Source organism: Notolabrus celidotus, chromosome 3 (assembly GCF_009762535.1).
Source record: "Notolabrus celidotus isolate fNotCel1 chromosome 3, fNotCel1.pri, whole genome shotgun sequence".
In the NCBI taxonomy this organism is placed as follows: Eukaryota; Metazoa; Chordata; class Actinopteri; order Labriformes; family Labridae; genus Notolabrus; species Notolabrus celidotus.
This window is the reverse complement of record NC_048274.1, coordinates 16604917-16616555: the sequence shown is the minus strand read 5'-3', so window position 1 is coordinate 16616555 and position 11639 is coordinate 16604917. Positions and strand designations below refer to the sequence as shown.

The 11639-nt window shown below is 40.2% G+C and overlaps 1 protein-coding gene across 2 annotated transcripts; it reads left to right on the top strand.

Moving 5' to 3' along the window:
* Window positions 1-1925: 1925 nt before the first annotated feature.
* On the top strand, window positions 1926-8550 carry LOC117810963 (sterile alpha motif domain-containing protein 3-like). 2 transcript variants are annotated; one of them, XM_034680977.1, is made up of 8 exons: window positions 1926-2049; window positions 3824-3930; window positions 4009-4080; window positions 5056-5190; window positions 5515-6503; window positions 6676-6837; window positions 6928-7023; window positions 7637-8550. In XM_034680977.1, exons 5-8 carry the CDS (start codon window positions 5535-5537, stop codon window positions 7946-7948), a joined length of 1539 nt encoding a protein of 512 aa, XP_034536868.1. In that variant the 5' UTR covers window positions 1926-2049; window positions 3824-3930; window positions 4009-4080; window positions 5056-5190; window positions 5515-5534; the 3' UTR covers window positions 7949-8550. The 2 variants fall into 2 exon arrangements, with proteins under 2 accessions (XP_034536868.1, XP_034536867.1); XM_034680976.1 differs by lacking the exon at window positions 3824-3930.
* The last annotated feature ends 3089 nt before the right edge of the window (window positions 8551-11639 follow it).

Below are 11639 nucleotides of genomic sequence, written 5' to 3'. Positions count from 1 at the left end.
TCTGATACGACACGATCAAGCAAAAACTTTGCGATCGTGTTGTTAAAGTGAAAATCCATCTAGCTCTGTATTCAGCACAACCCAGTTGCAGATTTTGAATATCCCACACAAGCAGCCGCCATCTTGATGAGAAATGCCTCAGTAGCATGAAGCAGTGCTTCTCTATAGTCTTTGCTTTAAATTAGCCATGTTGGGTGAAACTTTTAGTTGGCCAGGTCTGCTGAAAAACTTGGGCTTAAAGATTCCTTGGCTACCCTAGAAGTTCGTACAGTTAGAGACCGTCTCAAACGAAAGGGTTCATCTTGATGTTTGAAGGCGTAATATCATACCTGTTACTGGTTGCCTGAAACTCAAAGCTGAAGAGGTTGAAGAATTTCAACTCAATTCTAATATTCAAGAAGAATATCACATGTTAAGGAAGATGTCAGAAAAAACATTTTGTAATATTTATTGAGGGTGATCCCTCCTGGGAACACCTGACTGCTTTATTTAATTTTGACCCCCAACTCTGAAAACACATTTCCTGATTCTAGAGGGATTCCAAGGATGTAGAATGAAAAGGGCTCATAGTAAACCACCCAAAAAATGCCAAAACCCAACACCTACCACTTGGTGACATTTTTGATGGCTCATTCATGTTGAAACTGTAATGACTTGGCTAACCCAGGAACTTTTAAATAGCAACAATTCCCTAAGGCTCTGAAGGGGGACTCATGGTTTTTAAAACTAAAAGTTAGTGGAAAGTATGACATGATAAAGAAATGATAGATCTTTGGGCATTCTTTCAATTGTACTGCCGACTGGTTTATTGTTTGGCAGAGAAAGGTGCTCCACAGCCTCCAAAGTAAACAGAAGTGGAGGGTAGTAAAAAAAAGTATGACAGATTGGTGCTGTGTGTAAATTTATGAGGTGTTTATAAGTCTGTTTACATCACAGCTCCCCCTTATAGTCCAAAAAACCTGGATGTTGGCCAAAAAAAGATAAACCTCCTGTGCAGGTTGTCGGAATCCCTCTTATGGACATGAATGTAGATAACAAGCTTGGAGTTCAATTACGCCATTTACTGATTAGATGGAAGCTAGCAGTTTAGGTGTAAAGGTGTTTCAGGCTCTGACACACACTGTAAACCCTAACAGTACATCTTACTAAATGAATTAAGTAACATAACTTAAATCCTCCAAATCGTTGGTGTTACTCATTCACCTTAATTAACTGAACTTAAAAATGTATCATTGATGGAATAACTCTTTTGTTTTGAGTACTGCTCAAATATGGAACATTTTAAGTACAACTTATTTATTCCAGTGTGTTTCATTGACTTATGTATCTTAAGTGTATCTATATCATTTTTATTAGACAATTAATGACACTTTCTGCAATTATTTTTAATGGCTATTTTTATTAATTAATTATTTCTGTTGATTATGCAATTCCCAATTCAAACAAATAATTACTGTGACAGTAATTTGAGTGATCGCAATGTAAAGATTTAAAGTAAATCACAGAGAATTTGCACATAAAGCAATATAAGTTTATGAAACATATTTTTGCTTAACTTAGCCTATTTATTCATGTAGCCTATTTTTTTGTCTCAAACAAATAGTAGCATTTCAAAGGCTATGCTCTCGTTCATATTTTGGAAACCCCGTTTGCCAAAATGATGTCAGTGACCTGCCAGTTCACGTTGTGGTCTTTATGCACATGGCACTCACACATTAGAAACAGAGGAGATGACACGTTTTGGCTGATCTTTGTGGTTGTGGTTGTACTAGCCCTCCGTTGTTATTTGAAACCCTGTTTTCGTATTTTTTAATGTGAGCATGACGTCCCTTTCAACCCTACAGTCTATGATTTCAACTCGTGGCCAGGTCTTCACTCTTCACACGCACAGCAGCGACGACGACAAAGAGAGGAGACGAGCGGAATATTTTTGGACATCTTTTAATGGTTAGCATCAACTCCAGGACAGTATACCCTTGTTTTTTCGCCGAAATTGGCTAACTTTCTACACGTTACCCAGCCGGGGAGCCGTTTTATCGTCTACTTGAGGTAACTTTGCTCTCTTCTATTTTGTTTTGCTTTGTATTGCATTATGTAGTTTGGCTGAAATGTTAGCAAGTGACATAGGTTGCAAGCTCGACAAAAGCTTTAGTGAGTAAATCACTTTTGTAATAACTGCATGCCTTTTGAATTATCTGAGGGTGAGTTGATTCATGCTTTTCTGCTTTCCTATGCTACAGTTACTGCTGGTAAGCTAGCAAAATGTTCGCCGCTTTTTTCACGTTAAACTCGGCGTTGTTTTGGCAGTTTCGTCGAAGTTGGTATGAATTGGCAAGAAAACCAAGTGCATTTCCTTGAAATTGATCACATTTGTGGCGGTTTTACGCTTTAGCAGTTGATTTGTCAGTATGTGGAAATGTAATTGTGCGTTTTTTCTAGTAACTTAAAAATTCAGTTACTGAGACACTACAGACTCTACCATGGTCAGTATTCAACAGTTTCCCCTTTACCATGCCTCTACAACAGCTGCATGTGTACATTTAGTACTTTTAATTCACTAAAGGTACACTTGTCAAGAATACATGCAGGGAAAAGCAAGGTAGATGGGGACACGACTGATTCGACTATAAACAGTGCATTTCATTGCCCTGTTGCGATTTTAAACAGCCGTTTGCTGAGAGGGAAATGTTCATACATCTTCGGGGGCATTTAAGGAAAAAAGAAACCGTTCCTTGTCCATTCAGGGCCTGCACGTTTAAAACAAATGTGTACTCCACATTCAATGCACACAGATACAGAGAACATCGAAATACCTGTGACTATGATGACATTAGGTGCAAAATGAAGTAAATGTCTCCCAGGATAGTGACATTGAACAGGATTCAGTTGAACTGTCGGATGAAAGTGAAACTACCTCTGTAGCAGGAGGTAGCAATGAGAGATTAGCAGAGCAGTTACAATTCAATCTGGCTGCTTTTTTCTTAAAAATGCAAACTGTTCTCCATGTGTCACAGAGGGCAACACAGGAAATCATTGAACATATTGATCAGTTATTTTTGCTGTCAGAGCCTCTTGTCAGGGAATCTGTTATCAAAATAATGGAAAAAAGTAATTGCCCCTTTACTGACACACTTGTGAGTGAGATAGTCCGTGCAGTATCGGAGAGTAATGTTTTGCATACGTCAGTTACAGCTGAAGGACCCCTGTCAACCGCCAAAAGGAGGAAAACATTTTATGAAGAAAATTTTCCACTTATTAGGCCTGTTGAATACCTGATTGAGTCGTCAAAGCATACCTTTATGTATGTACCTATTCTCAGTACTTTGCAACAGTTGTTAAAAAAAACAGATGTACTTGAGAAAGTCCAAGAAACCACTTCTAAGTTGCCTGGACAGTATTTGTCGCACTGCGATGGCTCCTACTACCAGGAAAATAAGCTTCTCTCAGAAGAGGGTCAGAAGTTATCAATAATTCTGTATGTTGATGATTTTGAAATCGCAAACCCTCTGGGAACATCAAGAAAAATACACAAAGTATGCGCAGTTTATTGGACATTAGGTAACCTGCCAGCAAAGTACCGTTCAGCTCTCCATTCAACTCAACTTGCTCTTTTGTGTAATTCTAATGATGTTCGGGAATTTGGATTTTCAAAGGTCTTTGCACCCCTCTTAAAGGACCTAAAAACTCTTGAAGAGGTGGGTGTCTATATTGAGGCTTTTGGTGACTGTGTCAAAGGTACAGTCTTCTCTGTTGCAGCTGATAACCTTGCTGCCCATGCGCTAGCTGGCTTCAATGAGAGCTTCAGGTCTACATATTTCTGCAGATTTTGTCTTACCACCCAGACTGAAATGCAAGCATCAGATGCAGTCACTGGTGTTAACCTGAGAACCAAAGATCTGCATGACAGCCTTGTTCAAGACATTCAGAAAGGTGACACTGAACAGAGTTATGGTGTTAAACGCAGTTGTGTTCTCTCTGACCATCTCAAATATTTTCATCCTCTCACAGGATTTCCACCTGATGTCCTGCATGACCTGTTTGAAGGTGTGATTCCTGTTGAGTTGGCGCATTGTCTCAAAGGTATGATTGCAAAAAAATATTTCACTTTGGAGGAGCTGAATCGAGCAATACTGTTTTTTCCCTATCAACATTCTGACAAGGTTGATCGTCCTCACCCAATTCCTCAAACTTTTGTCACTCGAGGAACAATTGGTGGGAATGGACATGAGAACCATACTCTGCTGAGGCTGCTTCCTCTTCTCATTGGCTCCAGAGTTCCAGAAGGAGACAAATTCTGGGAGGTGCTAATGGATTTAAAAGATATTGTAGAACTGGCTGTGTCTCATAGCTTTACTGATGAAACCATTCAGTACATGGCTTGCAAGATTTTAGATCACAGGCATTTGCTACAAGAGTCTTGCCCAGTTTAAGATTAAGACCAAAGCACCATTTATTGAGCACTATCCGCATCTCATAAAATGTTTTGGTCCACTAGTGCATCTCTGGACAATGAGATTTGAGGGGAAGCACAAAATTTTCAAGAAAATAGTTCATGACACTCATAACTACAAAAATGTGTTAAAAACTTTGGCAGAGAGACACCAGAGCATGATGGCTTTTTATTTGTCTTCACCACGTTTTTTTAAGCCTTCAGTACAGACTTCAAAAGTGGAGTCAGTCTATGTTGACTCATTGCCTGTTGATACTCATGGGTTAATATCCAGCATGACAGGCAGCAGCAGTGTTTATCGCACAAAACAGGTAACCATTGAGGGCACAACCTTGTGACTGGCATGTTTGTTTGCACCGGGACACATGCTGCCTTGCCTGAGTTTAAAGAGATCAGGAACATATTCCTAATCCGAAATGACATCATCTTTTTACTGAAAGACTATGACACCGAATATACTGAACATCTGCGCTCGTATCATCTAAACGATCATACAAACAAGGGTCATACAGTGAAACCTGTGTTGCAGTTGACTGACCAAATGCCACTGTGTGCCTACAAAGTCTCTGGCAAGCTCATTTTAACAACAAAACATTTTCTTACAGTCACATAGTGATAGCCGCATCACACCAGAGGACATCCTCCTCTTCCCCCTGGGACCTAAGGGAGGAAGATCTCAGACCCGTTCCATCATTTTTCCAGTAGAGATCACCCTGACACCCAGGACAACATACTGTAAGGTAATGTCTTTATCCCACGTGGTTAGTCGTCTTTGAGTAAGTTTACATTTTAACTTATCTCACACACCATGATCTGTTCATGATATGTAAACCTGTTCTTACTTTGAAATACAGAGTTTGCCATTATGTGAAAACATATTCTTATCAGTCTCTTGTCTTTAAATTGAGCTAAAAACTTCAGTTTGTTTTAAGCTTTGCCCAGGACTATAAAATGCTACCCTGGCTCAGTCTACAAGTGACAAAACGTTATGTGTTGTCCATGTAGGTAGCTTTTAAAAACAAAGAGACAGGAAATACAGTTGTTTTTTGTGTTTTATGTTACAGGTTCCTCTAACACAGTGAAAATGGAAGAATCTGACGTCCTCAAACTTAGGGTCATCCTTGACGATGTCAATGCTGAGAGGCTAATTTTGCGCTCTCGTCCTGAGACTATAAATGCCCTCATATCTGAGGTGAAAAGTAAACTGAACCTGATGTATGAATTCCGGCTTCAGTTTCAAGATCCAGATTTTGACAATGCTTTATGCAATTTAGTGAACATAGAGGACCTGCCATCCAAGGCAACAGTTAAAGTAGTGAGGCTCATTGAGGCAGATCAGTCCTCTACGAGCACGGATGATACAGTGTTACTGTCTGACAATACTGAATCACCTGAGCGTCTTTGCCGGTGGCCAGAAGTCTTCATTGTTCCAACATTCTCATATGAGGTAGAGTACTCTCTGAGAGAAGGCAACTCTGTATTTGAGAGAGAAGGGAAATGTCTCCGATTGACCAGAGATCAAAAACACAACATACTTGATGTCATGGCAGCTGAAATATACAAGCACAAAGCTTATCCTAGTACCTCACAGATTGGCAAGGCTGCAGAGGCTTTAGTCAGGAAACACCCCTGTCTCAAAGAACAAGGTTCCAAAACTGGGTGTGAGGGTTGGAAGAACAGCCTTCGCTTTAAGATGGGCAACTACAGGACCAAACTTTGCAGGGCTGGTATAAAAGATGTGGCTGTAAATGCAGGCAAGCGTAGCAGGACAAACCCAGATGGCACACCTTCCAGGGCAAACATCAAAAGACCAAGAAGAGGAGAAGTGAACTTCCTTCCCAATTATCCCTCTGGTGAAACAAAGGACACACTGGAGATATTGAGGCTTAACATGGTGGAGGAGTTCAAGAAGACTTCTGCTGAAAGAGACATGCTTCTCATCAACCAACAAATGCAGCGTACCTTTTCACTAAGGCGGGAAGAAGTCATCAATTCTTCTCCTCCGATTGCTGAACTAAGGGACAGATGGCCTGCACTCTTTTGTGAAGCCCAGGTGAGTAGAAAACTCTCAACTTTAAAACATCACTTAAAAAGCTGACAAGACAATAAGATAAATCTGTCGAAAAAGTTAATGTTATATACAACAGTACCTGACCCAGTTTACAGTTTTGATTATTATCAATCCAGGTCATTTTGGTAATTGGTTTGTTTGTTTCTCTATCTAGCTCTACTGCGAATTCCATCGGATTACCAATCAAAATCTGCAGTTTTCCTTTTATTCTGCGTTGGATAAATACACATCACAGCTGCTGAAATTGTACAAGAAGAAGACGACTGGGAGTTTTGGAGAGAAGCTGCAGGAGGTTGTGACAGCATATGAAGAACAGGTGAACACATTTTCATTACATTACATTGAAAATGTATGTGAACAGCTGACTTAAACATCAGCTAATGTATTCTGTGTCTTTGTTCAAAAGGACAAGAACAACATCACTGCAGCCAGAACAGCAGCCCTTGCCGGCCTAACACTGTACCTGAAAGAGGATTCGTCAGACATATTCAAGACTTGCACGGTAATTCTTTATCCTCTTACAATGTCCATACCTCAAAACTTCAAACTGAAACATCACTGAACATAGTTATTAGAAACTGCCATAAACGTTCCTTTGAGCAGTTAACTGTTATCAGTTATCACTGTTTATGTCCTTTCACTCTTTAGGTCTGTGTTTTCATCAACCCTTTATGTTCCAGCTAAAGTAACTTGTACAGTTGCACCATATTAATTTGAAAAATATTGTACAAAAACATACAATTCCTGTGTGAAGTTATCAGCTTTATTTTAGACAGTAGGAACGGTTTCATAGTAACTTACTAAAGAATCAGAATCAGATTTATTGGCCAGGTATGCTTACACACAAGGAATATAGCTTGGGTTAACTGTGCTCTCTTATGTACAGGTACAACATTAGATATTTACAATAAACATAATAAGAACATACTAAAATACTATAGTACCGCAATACCGTGGCCACCATCTGTGGCGCCATCTTGGCACATTTGCCTGTTTTATTTTTTTTTTATGTTGCTTCCACTTGCATATTAAAATCTGGTAGGGGTTACAAATCTATAAGTGTTGTTATTCTCAAATTCTTCCTCACAGATAGTAATTACATTCTTTTTCCCCAGGACGAGTTTGAGGTGTCCCAGGAGGAAGCTGTGGCTTTGGTGGCAGTGGTCGCTGAAGATGAGGGACTGACAGGAGTTCCTTTTGACACACAGCATGTGTCCGTCATCCTGGAAGGCCAGGTTGTGATGTCTACAAGAACATGGACTGACTCACTTGTTGTTTTGTTTGGTTTGATGTATGCTCTACATTTGAGCTATCCTGAAAAGCTGAGTGGCTTCTTTGAGTTTATCCAAGTTGTCCTCCTTAATCTTGATGAAGGCCGAAAGCAGCTCAAACCAAAGTTGCAGGCATTGAGAAATGAGCTAGAGTAAATGATCAGCATCTTTGTTGTTTTTCATGTTCCTGATAATTAGTTCCTTGAAAAGTAAAAATCCTGTACACTACTCTGGCTAATTATCAACAATTTATTAGAAAAATCACAAAGGGTCAGTTGAGGTTCAGAGGGATAGAAGCCTCGTGATTTTTTTCTAATAAATTGGTCATACATAGCAAGAGTAGTGTGCAGGATTTTTACTTTTCAAGCTATTGTTTGTTTTGTGATAGTTGGATGTGTTAACACCTTAACTTGCTGGAGTTGTGTCTCTGGAGGAGAGCGGAGGCTTCAGTGTATCGGATGTGCCTCCAAACAGCTGTTTGATTCAGTAGATGTTGCTCTTGAGCACCAGCATTAAACTAAAACAAAGAGTCTCACATTGTTCCTTTTAAAGGCTATGTGTTTAGTTGCTGTTGAAATTGATAGAGATATTGTGCCTGGTGTTTCTAGTGTTTTATATTACCATAAAGAAATGGCATGTTTAAAAAGAAAAACAGAAGTAAACCTGTGTAAATGACCACTTGAAATGAACATTGAAATGTTTTGTAGTTATTGATGTTCAGCATTCAGCTTAATAAACGATTTAAGTTGGATCAGACATTGGTCATTTATATTGAGTTTGTGCAACTTGATTAGTTCAAGGCAATCGGTTTCCTCAAATGAATTGAGTTGACAAATTTTAATTTTAAGTTATCACAACTAGAATGTAATAAGTTATTTCAGTTTGAAGACAAAGTTGATTAAACTTAAGTAAAACGATTTTGCAATACAAGATGCATTTAAGTTAGTATTACTTAATTCACATACATTTAATGAACACACGTTATATAAGTTATATGAATTGCTGCATTTAAGTTTAAAAAGCTAATTCTTTAACATTTCATATCACTAAATGGAATAAGTACTACTAACTCATAATACAAATGTTACATTAACTTAAGATATACGAGTTATATTTACTTAAATAAAATATTTCTTTCACCTTAATTTATTTGAGTTAATAAACTTAAATGGTTCAAGGCAATCGGTTTCCTCAAACAGTTTAAGTTGAACTAACTTGCCAGGTTTTACAGTGCAGTATACCTCTGCAGGTGGATCCTTAAGGTGTATTTCGCCAAGAGTTCTGGGGCTTTTAGCCCCCAGAACTACTTTACCCTGAACTAAAAGGTTCCTGTGCCCACATTGTTGTCTGCATTTTGACCGCAGGCTGAAGTCCCGGGTAGATTGTGCAAATCAGGCCAGTGACATATGGAGAAAAAAAGTATATTAGATAATACTTTGAAATCTTAATAAAAACTAAAATAGTGTGCATTTCCAGGAACTCCCTCTGTGTTTCAACAACTCTGTAAACTCCACAAACACCGTTACGTTCAACCGAAAGTCCAGGACCTTGAAAAGTACTACCCCCAAGCAAGATTATCTACCCTGAACTAAATTTAGACCCTGGTTCCTCCAGTCGAAAACGCACGTAGTTCAGGGGTAAAGTCCCTAGATCTGGTGTAAAGTTTGGCAAATGGATTAAGAGACTAATGTGCATGCAGGCTTAAGGCTCCTCAAAATCACCCTGTTTAAATTGGAGGATAAAGATGTTAAAGCTATTTTTGATATGTACTGGTGGTAAAACCTTGACCAGGCTGATACTGAAAAAAATGTGACATTATTACCAGATACTGGTATTGTGAATCTTTAATTCTTAAAAGTTTTAGTAAAGTTACTCTGTTGAGTTGTATATGTGAATGACATCTTACACTACAGCTAAGAAATGCAAACATCCCACCTCAAATACATTGTTGTTTTAGCACTCCACTCGAAAACCTTGCAGCCAACTTGAAGAAGTTTTAAAAACAACCCCAGAGTGAGTTTGAGTGACAGGAGAAGGCATTGGAATAGGGTTGGCTAGACAGTCCATACTCCTCTCACAAACAGGGAGGAGAGGCTGGCTGGAAATGGCATCTCCCAGGAAAAGCCAACACTGGCTATCACCCTGACCGTTTGTCTTCATCAATCAACTTGCGTTTGTTGACCAAGCAACATGATGTCACTATTAATTTCATGCATTCCCCTAATGGGGTCCAGAGGGGAGCCCTATCCTCACAGTAGGCATTTCCTGTCCTGTTGCATTGTGGAAAGTGTCCGCTTCCTTTTAGAAGATCAGTCAGACTTTTTCAAAGTTAAACTTCTTCTCTTGTTGTTTTTTCTCCCTCTTTTTCATCTCCCCTTCATTCCTGTCTGCCGTTTCCCCCCTCATGGTGTTATTTGCTTTGCTTTGTCATACCTCCTCTGGTTGGAAGCAGCTCCACTGTGTTTGTATCCTTGTTCTGTGAGTACTTGTGATGATTTCCACTTATTTGCCGAGGTATACACTGAACTGGATGTACCAAACCTTTTGATCAACCCTCAGATTTCATGAACAGATACTGGCGCTGTGTGCTCAGATCAGCGCATTAGCGTTTCATTTGAAAGAATGGTGTCACTGTGTTGACAAGCTCATGATAAGTTGGTGGCTTCTAAGGGAAAATGTTTAAAGCAGATAAATGCCTCAGGACTCCATCTGTCTGTCTTATTGTCCTGATTGTAGTTTATTTTCGGTGATTATGAAAAACCTGCTTTAAACAGGCTTTGGGGATGTTGGTTTTATTAGCTTTAGATGAAGTATGCCCCTTGTGCGACGACTCTGCACAAGATACTTAATGTTATCTCTGCTGACTTCTGTGCATCTGTGTTTACCGTCTACATGAATGGCTTTTTATCATTCCTTTGATTATCACAGAGGAGGGGGAAGTTGTGAATGATATTTCTTGCTTTTAGTCTCACTTACTCCCTTCCTTCGTTCTCTCTTCTCTCCCCCCTCTCTTTGCCTCTCACTCCCTGTTACTGCACCTCTCCTCTAGCTTTAAGAGGCTTAGCAGCAGCTTAGCGCCCAGGTCAAACTGACCTTTGCCCTTCATCTGTCAGCCTTTTGATGTGGTGCCAGCCTTAGCTGCTTGCTACGCTCTGCCTTTAACAGCACGTCCAGGGGTCAGAGGAGGGCTCAGCTTCAGGACCCCAACCCACCTTAACACTCACTCTGCCCCCCCTTAAATCCACAACAACCACCTCCCACCTCCCTTGCAGATGTGTCTGTCTCTGATGCCCCCCTCTCCACCGCCCTCTGCCCTCTCTTGGCTCTTCCCTGCCCCAGTGCCCATTATTATTTTATAGTTTGGTTCTGCATTCCTTTCACTCAGGCTGCACTGGAAGGCAGACCTTTGGCTTTATTGCTTACACATGTCCGTGGCTTTCTCCCTCAACAGGGAGAGACAAAACAGCAAGAGGGAGATGGCCAATAAGGGCCAGCCATCTAAACTCTCCCCACCTTGAACTAATCGTTTGGGGGCCGGAGTATGGCTCTACCTCAGTCCTGTGTCAGTGGGGTTTCAATTTGTAGAGACATAAACAGATACTAAAGCCAAGGTAACAACACAGTGATTTATCAAGCCAGTTCACATCAAATTATCACAGCGCCCCCCTGCTGTCAGGCCCCATAATACCCCCCAGCCCAGCCCCTGCTTCAGAGGTGCACTGTGGTCACACTTCATTTAGGAGTGCACAAACATGTGTCCCTCTGTCTGGTTTCCCTCTGAGCGTGACGCCTCACACCAGCCAGTGATCATCCCGGACAGAGCGTCAAAAGATTAAAGAGGATATGA